This window comes from Plectropomus leopardus, chromosome 8 (genome assembly GCF_026936395.1).
Source record: "Plectropomus leopardus strain MGB_pleo_1.0 chromosome 8, ASM2693639v1, whole genome shotgun sequence".
Lineage (NCBI taxonomy): Eukaryota > Metazoa > Chordata > Actinopteri > Perciformes > Serranidae > Plectropomus > Plectropomus leopardus.
The window spans coordinates 119,667-143,500 of NC_142183.1; the positions used below are offsets into that span (position 1 = coordinate 119,667).

Consider the following 23,834-nt stretch of genomic DNA (forward strand, 5'->3'; position numbering starts at 1 on the left):
TAAGTTTTTTAGTGTTCATCATCAGATGATTCACAGTCTTTAATTATGAAACATCAGCTGATTGATCTTTTATTGTGAAACATTCAGTCCAGCTGCTCAGTGACCGACAGTAACCCCGCTGTCCGTCAGCAGCGTCATCTTCCGCTCACTGAGGCCGGAAGTATGCCCAGAGTGTACCTTACAAAATAAAAGCCAGGTCGACAGCTATATGTAGTTCTGGCTATCCGTAGTAGTAATGTGGCTTTTATCATATAGCAACATAACTAGCATTAGCTATCAACACTAGCTGTGTCGGCCTAAATAGCTTTTACTATCTTTTACTTAGCCACAAAGCTGTTAGCTATCAACAGTGATTTATGTGGCTAACTTCTATGGCTAGCTTTTACCAAATTTTACTTAGAGACTAAATGACCATTAGCTATAGACAGTTAGACATTAGCTTTAACTTTCTCTTATTTAGTCACAAAAGTGCCATTAAAGATCAACACTGGCTATGTAGCTAACTGTCTCCTAGCCTCAAAGCTATCATTAGCCATCAACTAGCTATGTGGTTAGCTACCATCAACTATCTACAATAGCTGGCTGACTTTTACCACATTCAAATGCTTTTAGAAACCCAAATTTCTAGCTTGGTGTGTATGTATGTATGTATGTATGTATGTATGTATGTATGTAAGTATATGATTGATTGACTGATTGATTATTGATTGCGTTTGACTAACCTTTAGTTCTAGGTTAATCTAATGTCATACAAGTTAGATATCACAGTGTTGTTTTATAACTACTCTAACGAATCTTGAAATATTTTATATTGAAAAAACAAACAAACAAGAATCATTATATTGAAATTTAGACTTATTGTGAACGTGTGCGGGTGTTTTATTTTGAAGCAGCCGGGCGGAAACGCGGTGATCGATAGTTAGCGATTGACTCCGGTGAGTTTAGAGCTCAGCTGCAGCTCGATGAGGAGCAGATGCTGCTGAATGAGGACGGAGGAGGACGGCAGACACATCACAGACACGGTATTTACTCTTTAACTCGCTGTATTTGTCCTCTGAGCCGCTTTAAGCGACTTTATTGATCTGCTTAAAGCGCTTTAGTTAAACTTCACCGACTCGCTCTGAGTAAAAACAAAAATCCTCTGCTCGTCCTGAAAATGTTTGGAGTTTCATCATGTTTCACTGGAAGAGGTGAAATATTAAAGGCTTTTATCTCTCTTTTTTGGAGATTTAAAAACAGGCGATAAAGTTTCATAAAACTCCCAGAAACAGAAAAAGCAGCTTTAAGCAAAAAAAGATGAAGTCAATAAAGTAAACTCGGTATTAAAGAAACATAAATGTGTTTTTGTGTCGTCACATCAGAGTTTTAGGTAAAATCATTAGTTTCAGTCTCTGTGTTTCTGTGAGTTAAAAGACAAAAGAAAAGTTTATTTTAAGTGTTATTGATGGCGTGTGTTTCCTGCAGGGGGCGCTGCAGCAGCTCATCGCCGTGATTTAATCCGTTTATTTTTTTAAACAATGAAGAGCTGCGGTCAAATTCAATTTAATCCGCATCAATCTGATCTGATTTTTGATTAATAGTGAGAGTTAATGAGTTGGTTGACAGAATATACACATATATACCATATATATATAAGTTGTATTTCTACCTACCTCTTTTCGGACACTGTACTTTTTTTGTTTACAATTTGTTTTATTTTATTTTTTGTGGTTTGAAAAGGTTTCCAAGCACTGAGTGATAAAGAATTTAGGATAAAATTTATACAAGTTTTAACAAAATATGCACGTGTGCACATATAGAAAGATATGATCAAACAAAGAAAATGTGAAAAAAAGTGTTATTATGAAAAAATAATTAGAAAATGAAGAAAGAAAATGTGTATTTAACCCTTTGAAACCTGACCATGTTGGTTTGATTTATTAAAAATAAATAATAATAAAAAACATGTAAAAAAAAAAAAGGCATAGAGGAGATTAACAAGAAATGACCCCAAAATTAGCAAGAAACAAGTAAAAAGTTGAAATAATATTACCAAAAATAACATAATATTAAGACAGACAGAAAGAATGAAAAGTAACAAAACAATAATGAGAACTGACCTGGAACTATAATCAACGTTAATGACAAAATAAATATGTGTGTTTTTGTTTAACCCTATTTTAAATGTATTTGTTTAATTTAACCAGGTTGGTCCCATCGAGGTTAAAAATCTCTTTTTCGGGGGAGACCTTAGAGAAAACTGCAGACAGAGACAAAAAGGGAGACAAAACACTTTACAAACACTTACATTTGCATTAAAAGATAACTGTCAAAAGTAATCATAATAATTATAACTAGAATTTACTGATAAAATTCGATGATTTTCTCTCCCGTTAATTTATTCATGCTCAGCTCATTTTCAGCTTATTTCATCGTCACCTTTTACTTTTTTGTGGACTGCATTTTTTCCCGTGTTTTTGAAGGAAATCATACCAAGTTTCCTAAAAGGTTTAAATGTTTGTGAAGGTTATATGTTTATATGTTATATGTATAAAAACCACAGGTCAGGTTTCAAAGGGTTAAACCATCTCAGCCGTGTTTGTATGGAGCTATGATTGATCACTTACTGATTGATCCAGAGTCAGACTTCTGTACCACGTTACAGAGGAACAGACTTCATCATCATCATCATCATCATCATCATCACAGCACCTCACTCAGAGTTCAAGGCTGTGTGTGTGTGTGTGTGTGTGTGTGTGTGTGTGTGTGTGTGTGTGTGTAAATGCTCTCCCATCGTTGATCATTGTTTCCTGTGAGTGAACGAGGAGCCGCAGCTCAAAGAGTGTAAATGAGGAGGTGTGTGTGTGTGTGTGTGGGGGGGTCTGATGTCTGAGTGTATTTGCAAGTGCTTGGCAGCCCCCCCCCCATCGTCCCCCCCCCCCACACTGATCAATCAGGCTGATATTGATCACAACAGCCTGATTAAAGCACATTTAGTTTGTTTGTTTGTGTTTATTTAATTCCATTTGTTGGCTGAAGAAACAAAGTGCAGGAATATCTGTGTGTGTGTGTGTGTGTGTGTGTGTGTGTGTGGACAAGCTGGAGTCTCATGTCCGCTGTGGCCTTTGACCTCTGTACCTGTGAGTGTTGGCTCATCCTGTGTGTGTGTGTGTGTGTGTGTGTGTTTTGTGCAGAGCGAGCGACTCACACTCATTACGGCTGAGTGACAGCTGGACGTCGGCTGAGTGACGGAGGGAGACATGTCTGTCTCAACACAGCTGGGCCTGCTGCTGTGGAAGAACTTTACCTACAGACGACGACAGACGGTCAGTCACACCTTCACACCTTCACTTCTCTTCTCTTCTTCTCTTCTTCTCTTCTTCTCTTCTTCTCTTCTTTTCTTCACTTCTCTTCTCTTCTTCACTTCTTCTCTTCTTCTCTTCTTCGCTTCTTTTCTTCACTTCTCTTCTCTTCTTCTCTTCTTCTTTTCTTCACTTCTCTTCTCTTCTTCTCTTCTTCTTTTCTTCTCTTCTTCTCTTCTTCTCTTCTTCTCTTCTTCTCTTCACACCACTGTGGGAGGCCGGCGCGGTGACCAGGAGCACGCGCAGAACACCAAGTCCGGTTAAAGTCGGACTGAGGTGTTAAATGACGAAGGAAATCAGTTTGTAATCGATGTAATCTATCTGTGTGCGTTAGTCTGTTTTTGAGAAATCGGATCTAGACTGACTTCAGTCAAACAAACATGATGTTTAAACGTCCAGGTTGAGTCACGCCGACACAATAATTCAACGTTTCGTAACATGTGAACTTACTGAGTGAGATTTGTGCTCCGTGTGCCGCTGATTCAGCTGCAACTGTGACCAGACTTCCCCGCAGATTTTTCACGTGACTTTTTATCTGCTGTTAAATTCTCAAATCATAACGTTAAAATGGCAAATAGGTACAGATAAACAGTACTAAAATAGACTTAGATGGACTTAAATATATCCAGCTATAAAAATCTACTCAGACGGGGCAGAAGACACGTAATTCAGAGACGATGGGCTTTAAAAGAGTGTTTTCAAAGGTGTATTTGTGTTTATGAAGTATAAATATGTGGTAATATTTGTTATCATAAGATACAGAAACTGGGTGAATCTAGTTGTCTGTATATTTATATTTATACACAGATAGATATATGTGCGTATATATGCATTTGTGTACATGCCTGTATATGTAATCATATGAGTATAAGTGAAGATTAGTGACTCGGTGGTAAAGAGGGATTAAATCCGTGTAAACGTCTTCCTGCTCCTTTTCGGGCACGTCAGTGCTTGTAAATGGAATTTCTCTTCTGTAACACGTTTTTCACTTTATTCTGCTTATTTGTGGGATCTAGTTAAACTTTTTGTTTGTTTGTTGACATTAATTTTCATTCATCCGTTCATGAAGGAGACGTTGCTGACATTAGTGCAGTTTCTGTCACCAGTACATCAGCGTTTTACTGCGGCGTCTCGTTTACGATCCCCGTGGCCTGAAGCGCTCTGAGAAAAGACTCTGGGTGCGGCGTTTTCTCTCCTTAGTGGAAACAGCTTTTCTTTATTTAAAAGACACGAATGTTCAAAAAAAAAGAAAAACCCTCGTGGACGCAGACGGTCTCTCACAGTTTACGGTTTAATGTAAAGTGTGTGTGTGTGTGTGTTTGAAGTCGATCGATGAGACATCTTTTATTATTTATGACTTCTAATAATAAAGACGTGAAGCTGCTTCCACATCCCGTGTGTGTGTGTGTGTGTCTGTGTGTGTGTGTGTGTGTGTGTGTGTGTCTGTTTGTCTGTCTGTCTGTGTGTGTCTGTGTGTGTGTGTGTGTGTGTGTCTGTGTCTGTGTGTGTGTGTGTGTGTGTGTGTGTGTGTGTGTCTGTGTGTGTGTCTGTGTGTGTGTGTGTGTGTGTGTGTGTGTGTGTGTGTGTGTGTGTGTGTGTCTGTGTCTGTGTCTGTGTGTGTGTGTGTGTGTGTGTGTGTGTGTGTGTGTCTGTGTGTGTGTGTCTGTGTGTGTGTCTGTGTCTGTCTGTGTCTGTGTGTGTGTGTGTGTGTCTGTCTGTGTGTGTGTGTGTGTGTCTGTGTGTGTGTGTGTGTGTGTGTGTGTGTGTGTGTCTGTGTTGTGGTTAATGGTTTCCTGTCTCTTGCTGCATCTTGCTAACTCTCTCAGCCTGTGATGGAGATTGTGTTAATGTGTGTGTTGTTGTAGTTGTGTGTGTGTGTGTGTGTTGATGTAATTGCGTGTGTGTTGTCGAGTTGTGTGTGTGTTGTTGTTGTAACTGTGTGTGTTGTTGTTGTAGTTGTGTGTGTGCATTGCTGATGGTCTCCTGTCACTTCCTGTCTCTTAGCTCCAGCTCCTGGTGGAGATCGTCTGGCCGCTCTTCATCTTCTTCATCCTCATCGCCGTGCGGCTCAACTACCCTCCGTACGAACAGCATGAGTGTGAGTGTAAAAACTTTAGTGACATTTTGTGTTCAGCTTTAATCGGACGGGTCACAGAAGCGCTCAGTGAGTCTGCACGTAAATGTAAATGTATATGATCAGATGTAGTTTGCAGTAAACGGCTGCAGCCGGAGCGGCCGTCAGCCCATCCTCCACTCAGCGAGAATAAGAGGGCGCCGTTCACACCTGAGCGCATAAACGGATTTAAAATGTAGATTGTGTGTTCGACGAGGAGACAAAACATCCTCTGATGGGATTAAAGTGTGAACGACTGCGGCTCAGCTGCCGACACTCAGCAGCAGCTCTGCAGGGCGGCTCATTTACATCCAAAGAGTCTCACACAAAACTCAGAGTCCTTTTATTTCAGCTCATTCATGAAGCGGCCAAATGATGAAGAACCCCTCTGAGAATAATGTAGTCCACGACAGCACAGTTTCCTCAGAGCAACTACCTGGATTTGATTTGATTTGATTTGATTTGATTTGATTTGATTTGATTTGATTTTATTTTATTTTATTTTATTTTATTTTATTTTATTTTATTTTATACATGAATATTATATTGAAAGTTTTTTCCTACTTAAACAATGTCTGCTCATCAAATCAAATGACTCTTGTATATAAATATAAAACAATGAATCGGGGGAGCTGGTATGCCATCTTGGCCATCTTACAAACCTGGTTATAATATTGTCAAATCTAGTAGGTCAAAAATGTAAATAGATACATGAAATATAAAAACTGCCATGAAGGCGGTTCTGACCAATCAGGAGCCTCGATACTGGCCCCTCTGCAGTTAGATCTGATTGTTGTGGACTCACAGGGTGTCCACTTACTTTTGACCATACACCGTACTTTGTACTGCAAAACAACAGCTGTCTGACGAATCCTCTCGTCCACATACTTTTGGCCGTGTTTAGTTTTGAAGGATGGGTCAGTAGTGGCCAGTTGCATGCTGGGAGTATTTCGGCAGGTAGTCGGCTGATAATCAGCGGCGTGGGGACCCTTGGACCTCTGAGGACATCAGATGTTTGATTGATATCTGATTATCTGCAGTTTTTCAGTCGCTCAGTCGGAGGAAGTCTCGGTGCCGAACGCAGCCGCTGATCTATTTATCGGAGCCGTTTATGGCTCCTTATCAGCGAGCTGTAACGTCATTATCAAACGTGTTGAAGGTCACCGAGCCGTGGTCACGGTCAATAAAGTCACGATAAAATTACACAACCACGAGCTGAGAGTTCGTTCATTGAGAATGAACAGTGATCAGGTCATTCAGAAACTCCATCGGTCGGTCGTGTGCTCACAGCAGCCGATCAGGCTCCGCCTCCAGTCATTATGCTGAGCTCACGTCTTATTTACGGTCGATCGATCGCTCCAGAAGCAAACCTCTGCTGTCTCTGCGGAGAGCAACAACAACAACGATGGCGTCCTGCTGAGCCGTTTGTGCCACTGACTCTGCTGAGGTTATCGACGCTGTCGGTTCTCGTGTTCGCCGTCGTCTTGTTTGAATTTGCTTGCCGCTCTGTAGGAGAACGCCTTCATGGTCAGGCGCGTGGTCTTCTTCTATGGTGTGTGTAATTACAAAGTTACACCACCAACCCCTCTCCTGTCATGTAGACTGCAGCGTTTTTGGGTTGTTTCTGCGGATCTGAGCACACGAGGACGTTCTCACAGTGTTATCATATGAACGTAGTTTTTTTTAAAACTCAAAGGAGTGACTTCTGTTTTTAGTCGCCCGTTCTCGTCTGAACTTGACCTGAATTTTGGCTAACTGTTGCAATCACAACATCCTGGCGGGGCTGATTCACACACTCTGGATGTCACAGAAAGCCTCTTTAATAACCCGTTTGTGCCTGAAACAGACATTTTCTAATGTCCTTTGATTTCAGTGTCCTCTGCGTTTGTAGCACAATTCAGAAAAAAAGTCAAAAATTAGTCAAACCGTCTGAAAAGTCAGTTTTTCTGATCAGAGTCGAGTTTGTTTTGGGGCTCATGGGGCAATTGTTTGTTTTTTTTTACAGATTTCATTATAACTTGGGAAACAACATCAGGACTAAATACAGTATGATACGATGTTTATCAGAAGGGATAAGAAACACAATCACGTATTTGTTATCGGTGGAGTCATAACTTTAAAGATATGCAGCCTAAACAAAAGTAGACCACGTGGAAGGCGTAAGAAAAAAAACGCACATTGTGAGCATCTTTTCTCTTTCCTTAAAAAAACTCTGCACTTTTTTGATTTAAGCATGATTTTGTTTCATGCCATCCACAAATGTTATATAGTTGTACTGTTAAATACTTTCCCAAAGTATGTCCATGTACCAGATTTAAAGACTTTAGTCCAATCAAAACAAAACAAAAACAGATTTTCCCTCATCATGCTAAATATAGTCTTTGGCTGCGAACCACACACATTTCAAACAAAGCTGCACAATATATCTCTTTTTTTGATACTGCGTGTCATCATCATCATCGCAGCTTGTGCAATAAACAGATGGTGAAATTTAAGAACTTAGGAGAAAAAATCCTTTTATATTTTTTCAACAGGCAATATTTTGTATTTTAACAATATATTTAGATCAGCAAAAAACAAAGAACAGTTTAATATCTGTTTATTTATGGCGAGTACTATAATAATAACGATAATAATAATAATGATAAGGTACATTTATATAGCACTTATCAAAGCCAAAGCTACAAAGTGCTGTGCACTTAAAATTACAAAACAAGCACTGGAAAACATGTAAAGCACACCACAAAAGAAAAAAATATAAGAACAATACACAGGAAAATTGTTTGAACAAAATCAAAACAGTACAATGTAAGACTCAAGTACAATTTCAGGTACCATATATTAATAAAGCCACTATTAAAATAGATTATGGAGTGCCTTTCAATAAATAGACATTTTTAAACCTGATAGAAATATAAGTTAGACAGAGATCGCAGCACTGATTTCCAAAATGATCTGAAAATGTTAAAAACTGAGACAGAAAACATTAAATAAAATTAAATAGTAAAAAAACTAACATAAAAAACTGCTGAAAATGAGGAATAAAGTTATGTGTTTCATGACTGGAGGTAAATCAGTTGCAACAGATTAAAAAAAGGAGCCTCAGGCGACGTTTTCTTATTTTTCTTTCTACGGAGGAGCAAAACCTGACGAACCGGAAACACAAAGATCCAGATTGTTGGAGCTCCCGTGGATCCGTTCAGGGTTCAGGACTTGGACTGAGAGCGCGTGCAGAAAGCCGCGCGTCTTCCTGTTTCTCGCTGAAAGCAGAAGCTCTCGCAGAGCTTTCAGTTCTTCAGAGGAATATTTGTGCGGTGATTCAGCAGCATGTGAGCGCCGGCGTGTTGAAACTTGTCGCCTCGGAGCAGCTCGGAGAGAAAAGTTCAGACTCTGAGACCCAGATTTGCTCCTAGTGTCAAAGTCCAGACGCAGATTTAATCTAAAGGCCATCTTCATGTGGGAAACTTATTTATTGACTTATTGATATGATTTACAGTTCACAAGCATTCAAACTATTCATGTTGGATTATTTTACACTTTTCTTGCTGCAAATAACTTTTTATTTATACGCTGAACAACAATTTAAAAGTCCCATTTTCACACATTGATATTTTTCTCTCAAATTTCGGTCACACGTTTGTTGTTGTTTTTGAGCTCTTCTCCTTCTCCAGGATAATAATTTCTCCTGACGGCGTAGCTGATTATCAGCATCATTACTGCACAGGTGTGCCTCGGGATGGTCACAATAAAGGGCAGGGTTTGCGCATTCATGGTAAACCTGGAAAAGTCATTAAATTTACAAAGAGCAATTTCAAGGCCCACTAAAGTTTTGGAAAACTTAATATACCCAGAAAGTTTTGGAAAAGGCATGGAATCTTGTCTCACAAACCTGTATAATAGCACACAATGTGTTCAAGGACCGTCGCAAATGTATAAATCGGTAAAACAGGCATTAATGTTCAGTTCAGAGCTTTTATCGTCCCTCCAGGAGAAAAGTTGATCTGCAATTGGTGGGAAAAACAGTGATAAACGGTGTCATTTTGGGTGACATGCCTTCCAAACTGGTGGTCTCGGGAAGGTTTGGAAGGTGTTTTTTTTTTTTAATGTATGGGTGTTGGTGGATCAGTGGATGCCCCATGTACAGAGGCTGAGTCCTCACCGCTGCAGTCGCCGGTTCGACTCCAGCCTCGGCCATTTGTTGCATGTCGTCACCTTTCTCTCCCTCCTTCACACTTACTCCTGTCCTATCCTATAAAGGCCAAAAAAGCCCAAAAATATCTTTAAAAAAACAAAAAACAAACTTACATTTTCTTTATTCATTTTTTTTAAAAACGAAAACTATTTTCTTTAAAAATTGCCATCCACTTTTAAAGAAAAACAATTGCCAAAAATATTTAAAAGAAAAAAATCACCAAGTTAGAAATCACCCAAAATCTTTCATTGAAAAAGGACAAAAAATTTCAAAGAAAATAAAATCACCCATAATTTTTGAAGAAAGAAAGACAACCAAAACCTCTTAAAGACAAAAAAAAGACAAAAACATTAATAAAAAAACAACAATGCTAAATAACATGGTGATTAACAATGTCATTTCTGGTGAATTTTCAGAACAAAATACTGCCCAATTATTTTCTTTGAAAATTAACAGAAATTGTAAAAGAAAAAGATCACAAAAACCTTTAAAGAAAAACGAAATTGTTTACCTTTAATATTTTAATAATTTTAAAAAGTAATTTTTGAATAAATTAAAAAAATCGCCAAAATGTTGAAGAAAGCCAAATAAAATGTTGATTAATGGTGTTATTTTTGTTGATTTTTAAAGATATCATGCCCTCCATGGCCCAGTTTAAAAATAAAATAAAAGTAAAAAAACAACAAGGAAATGTATTGCCTTTAACTGAGAGGACAGTGTGAGCATTTGGAACACTTCTTACTAAGCTGCTCTGTTTTTTTTACTAAATTGGAGTGAAATAAAAGGTTTAAACTCATTCAAAGGCATCTGAAAGCAGTACAAAAAAGTGATGTCACGCCAGATTTGAAAGGGTTAAAATAGCTTTCCATTGGTTAACTATCAGTTTTGATAAGACCTCAGCAGAATAATGAGTTGTAATAACTCCTCAGCAGAAAGCGAGTGTTTGATAAGACCTCAGCAGAATAATTCGTCGCCGTGACTCATCAGCAGAACGCTGGTTTAGATAGCAGCAGCAGAGCGCCGTCAGCTGTGAGAGCGAGCTGACCCGTCAAGTGAATCTGCCCGTTATCTAATCTCCTGAGATTACAAACAGGCCAGTTGGCAGTCTTAAAGGTTCGAAAGCTGCTCTGATAGCAGCGTCTTTACTCCGCCGGAGCCTGCCGCGGGAGCAAAGGTCGCAGGGGCCGCCACCGCCCCGGGCTCAGTGCTGATGCTGCTGCTGCAGAAGATAATAAACCAATCATAGGTTATCTACCTGCAGAGCGTCCAGGTGAACCGATGGACAGATTGTTCCAACGGAGCAGGAAGATAAAACCCCCGTCAGATTAAATCTGAGAAACAGCACGTGTGACGGCACCAGCACCGTCACACGTGTTTATACTGTGTGTTTAATCACACACGTTAATGTTAATGTAAAGATGGTGTTAACCCACATGTTAATATGGTGTTTAATCACACATGTGAATGTTAATGTAAAGATGGTGTTAACCCACATGTTAATATGGTGTTTAATCACACACGTTAATGTTAATGTAAAGATGGTGTTAACCCACATGTTAATATGGTGTTTAATCACAAACGTTAATGTTAATGTAAAGATGGTGTTAACCCACATGTTAATATGGTGTTTAATCACACACGTGAATGTTAATGTAAAGATGGTGTTAACCCACATGTTAATATGGTGTTTAATCACACACGTGAATGTTAATGTAAAGATGGTGTTAACCCACATGTTAATATGGTGTTTAATCACACACGTGAATGTTAATGTAAAGATGGTGTTAACCCACATGTTAATATGGTGTTTAATCACACATGTGAATGTTAATGTAAAGATGGTGTTAAACCAATAGGATGTTTAGTCACACACGTTACTGTAGTTTTATATCATATATCTTTTATATAGTTTTAAATCACACAGTTTATACAGTGTTGAATCACACACAGCTGCACTGTGTTTAAACACACGTTATAATAGTGTTAAATCACATGCATGTTTTTGTAGTGTTAAATGATGAATGTTTATATAGTGTTGAGACATACATGCATATATATCTTTAATCACGTGTTTATATAGTGTAAAATTATGTGCATATATCGTGTTAAATCACATATATATATATATATATATATATATATATATATATATATAGTGTTAAATCACATGTGTGTTAAATGATACGTGGTAATACATTATTGAATCAAATATCAAACATTAATATATGATTGAATCACATCTGTTTATATAGTTTAAATTAATATGTGGCCATACAGTGTTTATTAACACGTGTTTATATAGCAAAACACACCTGTTGATCTGTGTTAAATCACGCACGTTTCTCCCTGTTTGCAGGTCATTTTCCCAACAAAGCGATGCCATCGGCCGGCACGCTGCCATGGCTTCAGGGGATCCTCTGCAACGCCAACAACCCGTGCTTCAGGAGCCCGACGCCGGGCGAGTCTCCGGGCGTCGTTGGCAACTTCAACGACTCCATGTAAGACCACATGTTAGAGACTTTTATTAAAAATCTTTTATTTAGAAATCTGTGCTTTACTTTTACCAGACAAAAACTTGAGTTAGTGAGTTTTGTTTTTTTAGTTGAGAGGAAAATAAAAAAGCACTCTTCAACAGTTAATGAAAGTGTCAGTTTTCAGTGTGAGAGTTCACTTTAGTTTCTTCAGTCAGCGTTTCTGTCTGAAGTCACTCCATTTATTACACATATTTTTATTTAAAGTGACAGTTTTAAACAGTTCTCGTTTCTGTTTTACTCACACAGTTATTATATTCTGCTCTGTATGTTTTCTATATTCTTCATACTTATGTGCAGTTGGGCAATAATCCACGTGAGGCTGTTGTGTGTTGATTTTGGAGCAGCTGAGGGCGTTTTCGGGCATAAAAAAAATCAAAAAGAACTAAATTTGTGCAGTGGTGCTGTTGTAGTGTACTCATAGTTTTGTGTTTATAGAGTATTATCATGTACTCATAGTTTTGTGTTATAGAGTAATATCATGTACTCATAGTTTTGTGTTATAGAGTAATATCATGTACTCATAGTTTTGTGTTATAGAGTAATATCATGTACTGATAGTTTTGTGTTTATAGAGTAATTCTATAGAGTGATTCTGTGTTTGCAGAATCTCTCGTCTGTTTTCGGACGCCAAGAAGATTCTTCTGTACAGTCAGAACGATAAAAACCTGGAGGGATTCAAGGAGCTCGCTCAGGCTCTGCATGTGCTGCAGGAGAGCCGGTCAGGTAGGAACCAGAACCAGAACCACAACCACAACTACAAACAGAAACAGAACCAAAACCACAATCGCAACCAGAACCAGAACCACAACCACTACCAAAACAAGAACCAGAACCTAAACCACAACTACAAACTGAAACAGAACCAAAACCACAATCGCACCCAGAACCAGAACCACAACCACTACCAAAACAAGAACCAGAACCTAAACCACAACTACAAACTGAAACAGAACCAAAACCACAATCGCACCCAGAACCAGAACCACAAACACTACCAAAACAAGAACCAGAACCTAAACCACAACTACAAACTGAACATGAACCAAAACCACAATCGCACCCAGAACCAGAACCACAAACACTACCAAAACAAGAACCAGAACCTAAACCACAACTACAAACTGAAACAGAACCAAAACCACAATCGCACCCAGAACCAGAACCACAAACACTACCAAAACAAGAACCAGAACCTAAACCACAACTACAAACTGAAACAGAACCAAAACCACAATCGCACCCAGAACCAGAACCACAAACACTACCAAAACAAGAACCACTACCGCATCTAGAACTAGAGCCAGTCAGTTTAATCAGGTTCAGAAAGTAGCAGATGACGTAGTAATTTTGACTCCATAAAGTATCTTTTTAACTTCATTTAACCCTTTGAAATCTGGATCATCAGTTTTCTTGTGCTGCGTTCAGACGCCGTGCGCAGGCTGCTTAACCCTTTGTTAACCTGGTTTGAAAATACACTTGTTGTTTAGTTGAAAAACTATAAATATGTTTAATTTTATAACTTTTTGGAGTCATGTTCTGTTTTTGTTTTTGCTTTTTTTTGCTCCCACAAATTGACAGAAATAAGTAAAAGTATGTTTTTTAAAAAGAGGGGAGGATGGGGCGGCCTCGGGGTCACTGGGTAGAGTGTGCAGCCCATATGTTCTGCCGCGGCGCGGGTTTGAGTCCGGCCCGTGGCCCTGTGCTGCGTGTCACTACCCCCACTCTCTACCCCCTTTCCTGTCTCTCTCACGCTGTCCTGTGAGAGGGGAGGATTATTAGAACATTTCCTGAAACTTTTTTTTTTTACTATCTTTTGGAGATTTTTGGACCATGTCTTGTTAAACTCCCCATGATTTTGAAAATGGACTTGCTCAGATTTTAAAGGGTTAAACTCAGTGTGTGGTATGTAAAGAAAACACCTAAACTTTAATAAACAGATTAATGTTTCATCTTCAGGACTTTGTGATCCTTAAATGAACTTGAATCCAACAAGAGTCTGATTATTATAATTTATATTTATTATGTTTATTTTCTACTATCTGAAGTAAAAATTCTATTACTGACAAAATAATGATATAACAGGATTAATAATCCAATAATCCAGGAGACAAGAAAACATAAAGGAAAATTTTAAAAAAGAGATGAAATAACAGCAGAGAGAGAAGCTGATTTATGGATGATTTTGCTAATAAAGTATTTTATTTATCTGTCCTGAGAAATATATAGTATTTTTGTTGAATAACACACTGTTACTTTCTCAGAAAACAGAAAAAATAAGGGTCACAGTTTGGGAAGCAAACATAGAAACTCTGAATGACGTCCTGATGTGCTTCTGCAGGTTAACGAGCATTAAATTAAACAGAGCACACACGATGAAATGAGTGAAATCACGAACTCCTTTGAGTCGGGTCGTGGAAACTTTCCTGCAGCAGTTTGAGAGCTCAGCAGATTTTCGGTCGTCTCCGTTCTCATGCTGGATTCTTCAGCCTCATTGAACACAAAGAATTTTCCTCCTTTGTGTGTTAATTTGCAGTTTTCTGCCTCTGCGGGGGGCGTTTCTTTCTTCTACCTGCTCCGACCTGCCACCTCGCCTCCGATGGAGCTTGATTCCCTTTAATCACGCTGCGATGTGAGCGGGGGTGGGGAGGCGAGCTGCGGCAGGTTCACCCGGTAAAACCCTCTCAGGTGATCCCACCTGGTCAGAGTTCAGTGCAGCCCCGAGCTTTTGGAGAGGAAACGTCTGAGGAGTTTTAGGACAGAAGTAGAGACCAGAGCGCCGCAGATGGCGGTCAGCGTGTCGCCTGGCTTTGCGTGCAGCGTCCCCGCTGAGCGTCAGAGTTCAGATGGAAACGGAGCGTTTGTTCAGCTGCAGTTTGTCCCACATTCAGGAGGTCGCAGTAATTACGTTCTCGTTGTGGAAAATGTTCATTTGTTCCTTTCAGAGGAGTTTTGACCTGTTGGTACACGACGGTTCAGAAGATCCCTCTGAGCAGCAGCTGAATTAGAGAAGAAATCCTTCATTCACTCGTCGATTAAAGAAACAAAGAGAAACTGGAGGCTCAGTCAGAATGTGTGCAGACTGAAACAGGAGAGGCTCATTTTTCACTGTCAGATGCACAATAATGCCTCCAAGATTTCACTTTTTTCAGATTGTTGCACCCTACAACGCCTGAATTCACTGCAGCTTTTCTTTTTAAAAATGTTTAGTTTCGTGTTCTTGTTTTTTTTCACAATGAATTTTCAGGAGTAGGTGAAAATTGTAAAAGTAGTTTTTTTTAATTTTTATTTTAAGAATTCTGAATTTTACAATTCATTAAAAATGGGAGGCAACTTGATCCAGTGAGAATAAGACCGCACCATCTCAGTTTGTGATTTATACAGAATTGTTGACAGATCGCGGCTCGTTGCTGTAAACTGGCGATGATCCTGTGAAAACGGCGGCATCACGTTTCAGACAAACAGCCGTGGCGAGGAGGAGAACAACAGTCGTGATGAGCTGTTTGTGCCGCTGACTCTGCTGAGGTTATTGACGCTGTTGCTCCTCGTGTTCGCCATCATCTTCTTGTTTGTTTATACTCGCCGCTCTGTAGAAGAGCGCCTTGCACACTAGTCCGTCATATTTAAATTTTCTTAAACAAGAGCTGGCAGAACTCAGATTTCATCAGTGGCTAAAAACAAAAGTTAAGTCAGACTAACTTGGTTTACTGAAGTTTTTGAAACTTTGTGTCCGAAAACCTCCCCTCTCACGGATATAGTGCACTATGTAGTGTGTTCACCTCTTGTAGTGGTGTCCGAATTCTCTGCTGTTAACTTCATCCACTATATAGTGCACTATAAAATGCCTACAACCCTAACCACAATCCCAACCCCAACCCCAACCCCGACCCTGACCCCGACCCCACACCCAACCCCAACCCCAAACCCAACCCCACACCCAAACCCGACCCTGACCCCGACCCCAAACCCGACCCCGACCCCAACCCCAACCCTAACCCTAACCCCAACCCCCAAAATAAGCAAGAAATTTGTAACCCCCCTCCAAAAAAAATATACCTGCATTTTTTTCTGTAACAAAATTTTAAATTAAAAGAGTTATAAATATAGTTTTCTGGAAATTTTTGCCCTATTTTTTGTTTTCAAGTTGCTCATGACAGTTTTTCAATAAAGTGAAAATAGTTTTCTCAGGTGTCAAAGGTCCAAATGCTCCTGAAAGGCATCTGGATGCAGCACAGGAACCTGATGTTGATCCAGCTGTTAAAGGGTTAAGACTCGGCGAGGATGCAGAGCGGGACGCGTCTGCGGTCTCGTCCTGCGACGGGCTGAGCCGGCAGCTGATTGGCCGAGAGTCCTCTGTAGTTGAATCAGAGGTAAATTCTCGGCAGCGGTTCGTGATTGAAGCGGACGTGTTTCTCTGTTGGAGCTCTCACAGGAAGCTGCTCCTTATTTGACCAATCACATCACTCAGAGCCGCTGATGTCAGACAGCTCCACATGTCCACTGACCCGTCACTAACGCTGTTAGTCTGCCGGGTTTGTCCCTGAGAGGCCTCCGTACCGCCACTCTGGGCTTTGATCACTCTGCACATCGGTTTATAATTCACTGATTTCAGTGGAAACATATAATAAATATATATCATCATAACTGTGGGGAATTAAAGAGACTCTTAACCCTTTGAAACCTAAGAAAAGCTTGTTTTCTCTCAAAAACATCAGAGCGCGACAAGCAGCTTCAGCAATTACTGGAAAATAGAAAAGAAGAAAAAAGTAAAGTAAAACAAAAGCAGTAAAAAAACATTTTTTCACATTTTTACTTTAAAAATGTAAGAGAAAAAAATGGCCCCATTTTTTAAAAAGACAGCATGTCGTCATGTTTAAGATAAAAACTTAAAACAAACTTTTAAAGTGTAAGGCCCCTCCCCCCTAAACACTAATCCTGGCTTTGTGAAAAACGGCAGCAAAAACTTCAGTTCAGTGTTTTTTTTTGCTGAAAGTATCATTTGTCAGATTGTAACAGTGAACACGTGTTGACTGATGGACAGTTTGTCCTCGTCTCAGGTGCCTGTTTAAACCTGTAGAAGAAGAAAAGATCGGGGGGTGAAATGTAAACAGCCGACATAATGCAGGTTTGCTCCTCTGAGCTCCACCTGAGAGGACGTTTGTCCTCCAGATGTGACGACACGCAGCCGAAAACTCAAACAGCTGAAACCCCCCAAAAAATCACCTGCTTCTTTACACTCAGACACTTAGACCCGCCCCATAACACCAAATATGGCGAGAGACTCAAACATGCCCCCACAACACCAAATATGGTCAGACACTTGGACACGCCCCCACACCAAATATGGCAAGAGTCTCAGGGCCTCAGACACGCCCTCACACCAAATATGGTCACTCAGACACACCCCCACAACACCAAATATGGTCAGAGACTCAGACACGCCTCCACAGCTCTAAATATGGTCAGAGACTTAGACGCGCCCCCACAACACCAAATATGGCAAGAGACTCAGACACACCCCCACAACACTAAATATGGTCAGAGACTTAGACACGCCCCCACAAAACCAAATATGGCAAGAGTCTCAGGGCCTCAGACACACCATCACACCAAATGTAGTCACTCAGACACACCCCAACAACACCAAATATGGTCAGACACGCCCTCACAACACCAAATATGGTCAGAGACTTAGACACGCCCCCACAACACCAAAAGTGGTTAGACAATGAGACAGACACACCCCCACAACACCAAAAGTGGTTAGACAATGAGACAGACACGCCCCCACAACACCAAATATGGTCACCATCCTGCTGACAGAAACACAGCCTCAGGTGTTTGTCTCACCTGTAGCCTCAGGCAGGAGGAGGAGCAGGAGGGGGGGCAGGAGGCGTCAGGTTTCTGATCTTCTTTGTGGTCTTGTTTTTTTCTTCTCAGGGTTCAAGTTGAGGCACTTCCTGCAAGATAACGAGACTCTGTCGACGTTCCTGCTGAAGAACGCCTCGTTCTCTGAACATGACGTCCAACAGATCAGAGACGCTGATGTCAGCCTGGAGAAGGTGAGGACGCCGTCTGCACGTGTTCAGTCTGCACATGCTCAGTCTGCACGTACAGTGAGCATCCGAAAACCATCACGTTGTGTGAGGGACAGAAATCATAAAGAATACTGAACACAGGGATCATGAAAAACATTAGAAAGGTCCTGGATTTTGTAAATGGCAATTTCCAAGCCTGGAAAAGTTTTGGAAAAATCATGAATTTTGTTGCACAAACACTTGATGTGTTTAACAGTTTCTGACTGTGATTAATGGTGTATTTTATGATGATTTTTGAAGAAAACCTGCCTTCCGAGGCAAGTTTTCTTCAAAAATCATTAAAAAAGACAAAAAATCGCCCATTTTTTTAATCACTACAATTTTAAAGAAAAAAAGGCATATTTTTGAGGAAAAAAAGGCAGTCTATTTTTTTTGGTCTTTGCTAAGTTAAAAAAAAAACAATTTTCCTTTCTTTGGAGTTTTTTTTTATTTTTGAAGAAAACATGCATTTAAAGCCCATGGGATGGCATATTTTGTTAAAATAGGTAAAAAAACAGATTTATTATTTTATGGCTCGTGAAAGACTAGTTATATCACACATGGCTGGATTAGTGCAAAGTGGAATATCGGCCAAATGTGTGCAAACCTGCACATGAAGTCGTGGAAATTAGCCAAAAAATTCTGGAAAGTTTTAAAATTAACAAGTAAAAATGTTTGGGGACCCTGAACACGGATGATTTACCCTCTGATAGAATAACGTGTGACATCTGAATCTCCTCTCTCACCGTCCTCCTCAGGTCCTCCTGAAAGGTTTCGGGGTCCACCTTCGGGACATGTGTCCCAGAAACGGCGGCAAACGGAGCGTGGAGGACTTTGTGACGATCTCGGACCCAAAGGTGTCGATGCTGGCGCAGGAAGTCATCTGCCGGGCGCCGCCCGTCTGGCTGGACCGCGCTGAGGAGCACTTCCTGAGTAACCTGGACTTCCTAAAACCCATCCAGGTGAGAACGCATCCGCAGACGGGCCGCAGGCCGCGGCCCAGAGCGCCGACTGACCGAAACACCGTCAGCTGATTAAAAAACGCCAGCAGAGGTCACGTGATCATTTCATGTCAGAGGAAACATCGATTATCTGAACTCAAAGTCCTCTTACTGGATTCTTTCTGAGCTGAATCAGCAAACTGCTCTTTACATTTTCAAACACAAATTATTATTGCTGTTATTATTATTATTGTTGTTATTATTATTGTTATTATATAATCTAGATTTTATGCCACTAAATAATGATGATAGTAATCTTTATTTAAAGAACAATTTTAAAATAAAAAAAACAAAATAAAACACACAAGTCATAAAATCAACTGACTTTAAAAACTTAAAAACGTACGCTAACACACACACACACACACAATAATACTAATACTAATTAGTAATAATAATACTAATAATATTAAAAAATGGTAACAATAAAGAGAGATGTTTAAAAAAGTTGGCATATTGTATATATATATATATAAGTATTGTGCAAATCCTTTTGGACGTGTATTCAGTTTAAACAGAACAAAGTAAAGATAATAATGTTTGAATGATAAACTTTTGTTTTTCGGAAACAGAAACTCATTGCAAATTTGACGCTGCAGCACAGCGTTGCATCTGTTTTTGGAATCACGGTTGTTTTTAACAGCATAACATTTTAAAGTGAACAGCGTGAACAAACTGTAACAAAACAAGAAAAGCAAAAATCAAAGTTCCTCAGGACCAAAACTTTGACTTTTGATACGTGAAGAGAAGTTTAAAAAAGTGCTTTTCATTCGTATTATTTTCAATGATTGAACGTGTTTCTATGAGCTCTGCTCCGAAACATTTTCACCAGGTGACACAGAGTGTAGGTGTGTTTGGTGTGTGCTTTCAGTGTGTGTTTTCAGTGTGTGTTTGTGTGGGCGGTGGAGGCGTGTCCCAGCCTGTCTCTCTCTCTGTCTGTGTCTCTGTGTGTCTCTGTGTGTCTCTGTGTGTCTCTGTGTGTCTCAGTTTTCGTGGCCTGGAGGGAAAAGTTGTGCTTCAGAGTTTGAAAGCGAGCTGCACGTCAGCGAGGCGTCACTTCTTTTGTCCGCAGAAATCTACGACCTGCTGACTGACTGTGTGAAACCAACTCAAACTGTCCAATGTGTCTCTGTCTCAGTTCAATGTTTCCACGGCAACAGGGACAGAAATCCTTAAAATCCCCCAGTCAGAGAAAAAAACTGCAGTTTATCGATTCACTGAAGTTAAAGGAGGATCATTTTCAGACGTCTGAACCCGAAGACTTCAATTTTAGATATGTATAATATATGTTGAAATATACAGTATTATGAAATGTATAAATAATATATATGTAATTAAGAAAAAGAAATGTATGTATAAAAAATATAATATGATATAATATAATACAATATACAATATTCTATGATATAGTGTGATATAGGATAAAATAATGTTATATAATTAAGAAAAGTATGAAATATATATAAAAATAATGAAATTTAGTATAATAAATATAATTAAGAAATGTATAATATATGTTAAAATGCAATATATTTGTAAAATCTAAGATACATTCGATTTTGAATGCATTTTTGTTGTTGTGTTTTTACTTTTGACAGTGTATTTTTACACTGTAGTATTACTGCGTTCCTGTGGTAAAATACAGCCAGACAGAGAAATTGAAAGTTTCTTTAATATTTCAAATGGAAATGATCTCTTATACAAGGTTCCCATGTTTGTTGGATTTCACAATTTTGTTTTCCAAAATCACAGAATTTGGAAAATCCTAGAAAGTGCTCTGCAATTCAGCACAATATCATCATGCAGCAGTTTGTTTGATCTTTTATGAATTTAGGCCTCACGGCGGTCGTCATGTGAGGTACTTTATGTACCTGTAACAGTAATCTCGTGGATTACTTTCCACGTAAAGTGACAGTTCATTTATTTTCTGTCCCTGAAAACAGCGTGTTTGTCTTCTGTTTGTGTGACTTCGTGATTTGTCAGAGAAACGTTATTGTGGGTCCTGAAAAAGTCACGGTTACATTCTTTACAATTTGTCCTCCAACATGTGTGAACTTTGCTTTTAAATGTTATGTTTCACTGAGTCTTTTTAAACCGAATCTGGAGACTAAAAGTGTCTCTTTGTGTCTCTCAGAGGGACGTCAGGTCCGACCCCGAGGCCGTGAAACTGGTTGCCAGGGCGACCAACAACCTCCTGGACAGTCTGGGTTCACTGGCCGTGGAGGTAAGAATCGCACCTGGTCACCTCTGTGAGGACAGACGCAGTCGGGTCCCGCGGCCCGCAGCGGACTGGGTTCACTGGGTTTACTTGGCAGGTCCGAGCGTCTCCGAGAGTCTTTGTGTCCAGATAGAAGAGACAGATGAGCTGCAGCTGAACAAAGACTCACAGCAGGTTTTTACTTCACAGTCTGAGCAAACAAACACTCAGCGTCCCCGCTCAGCGTCCCCGCTCAGCGTCCCCGCTCAGCGTCCCCGCTCAGCGTCCCCTCTCAGCGTCCCCGCTCAGCGTCCCCGCTCAGCGTCCCCGCTCAGCGTCCCCTCTCAGCGTCCCCGCTCAGCGTCCCCTCTCAGCGTCCCCTCTCAGCGTCCCCGCTCAGCGTCCCCTCTCAGCGTCCCCGCTCAGCGTCCCCTCTCAGCGTCCCCTCTCAGCGTCCCCTCGCGAACATTAAATATCTGCTTTATGGAGAGTAAAGAGACTAAAGAGACTAAAGAGAGTAAAGTTCAGCTGCAGTGACCCAGTTTGTTCTTTCACCCTGACGTTACCAACACTCACACACACACACACTCGCGCACACACACACACATGCACACACACACACACACACACACACACACACACACACACACACACACACACACACACACACACACACACACACACACACACACACACACACACACACACACACACACACTCACACACACACACTCACACCCACACATACACACACATACACACATGCACACACTCACACACACTCACACACACACATGCACACACACACATGCACACAAATGCACACACATGCACACAAACACTCACACTCACACACACATGCACGCACACTCATACATGCACACACGTACGTTTCCTGTTCCTGACTCAGCATAAACCAAACAAACACAGCAGTCACATGTTTTTAATTTAGCCCACAGTGTGTGTATGTGTGTGTGTGTGTGTGTGTGTGTGTGTGTGTGTGTGTGTGTGTGTGTGTGTGTGTGTGTGTGTGAGTGAGTGTGTGTGTGTGTGTGTGTGTGAGTGTGTGTGTGTGTGTGTGTGTGTGTGTGTGTGAGTGTGTGTGTGTGTGTGTGTGTGTGTGTGTGTGTGTGTGTGTGTGTGTGTGTGTGTGTGTGTGTGTGAGTGTGTGTGTGTGTGTGTAGGTCACGCTCGTTAAAAAGCCTTTAATTTCACAGTCATAAACAAACAGTTTGGTGTTTTAAACACGTTTTCCTAATAGATTTTCTTCCTTCAGTTTATGAGCTTTATTGTGAAATCCTCGTCAAAGGGGAAGTGAGTCCAACGAGACAAAGCTGGTATCCGAGTGCGGCTTTGCTCCGGTTCGGACTCGAGGCGTTGCTCCTGGTCTACGTTTGACTCGAGTCTCAGGTCAACGTGTCCAGTTCAAAGTTTTCACATTAAAGAGGCGCTGCTCCGTAAAAACACGGCTCATCAGTTAATCTGGTTCTGACTTTAAATCCATGAATGTTTGCTGGGAGCTGCACAGCACGGACCGTTCTCCTGTGGTTTATCTTCAAGCAGCGTTTGCACACATTTTAAATTTAACCCTTTAAATACAATCCGTGCCATAATAATAACTAGAACATTCAGTCTTTTTGCAGAAGAAAGTTCAAACTTTCGACGTCTGACATTGATTACTCACCTTTTCTTTTAACAACACTCAGTTTGAGATTTTTCCTTAAAAATCATCATATTTTTTTAAAAAAGAAGTCTATAGGAAAAAAGAAGGGAAAACAGAATGAAGGCAATATTCTCTTTAAAAAACATTTTTAAAAATCGCAGAAATGTCTATCGACTAACGTAATCTAAATCATTTCATTTCATTCATCATATTTTTTTCTCAGTAATTAAACTGGGACAGAAAAAGTAAAAAAATAGGACCTCTAAAAAAATTAATAAAAAATTAGGTTAACCCAGTTAATCTGTAGGTGAAGTTATTTCAGATTTTAGGGACATGAACCCTTTGAAGACAACCAAGAAATGACATCACAATAGGACCGTGTAGGCCCTGGAGGAGCTCAAAGGGTTAATAACAGACTCAGAGTCCCCCCCTCCATCACATGGTGCGTGTCGTTAACTCCTTCAGCTCCATCGCCGTGCAGCAGCGATGTGGCGCTGACAGGTTGTGTAAGTTAACACCCTTTCGCTCAGATTTGGGAGGTTTCACTTCCTCTGAAGGTCGAGCGTCGACCTGCAGTAACCTCCAGCTCTTCCTCTTCCTCCGCTCTCAACAACAGTCTGCGTGAACCGGACGACTTTTTAACTTTTGCTCTACTTTTAATTCATCGTTAAAGCAGACGCAAGAAACTGAGGTTATTTACTGCAGTAAAAGTACTCAGA

General features: G+C 40.3%; 1 protein-coding gene across 1 annotated transcript in view; it reads left to right on the forward strand.

The window, feature by feature from the left end:
* Positions 1-229: 229 nt before the first annotated feature.
* abca1b (ATP binding cassette subfamily A member 1b) overlaps positions 230-23,834 on the forward strand; it is a 58,003-nt gene continuing 34,398 nt past the window's right edge. The window contains exons 1-8 of the mRNA XM_088080686.1: positions 230-1,022; positions 3,174-3,305; positions 5,346-5,439; positions 12,003-12,144; positions 12,785-12,903; positions 18,118-18,239; positions 19,013-19,216; positions 21,390-21,479. Coding sequence (XP_087936812.1) covers positions 3,240-3,305; positions 5,346-5,439; positions 12,003-12,144; positions 12,785-12,903; positions 18,118-18,239; positions 19,013-19,216; positions 21,390-21,479 — 837 coding nt within the window. The 5' untranslated portion in view covers positions 230-1,022; positions 3,174-3,239. The remainder of the gene's footprint in view (positions 1,023-3,173; positions 3,306-5,345; positions 5,440-12,002; positions 12,145-12,784; positions 12,904-18,117; positions 18,240-19,012; positions 19,217-21,389; positions 21,480-23,834) is intronic.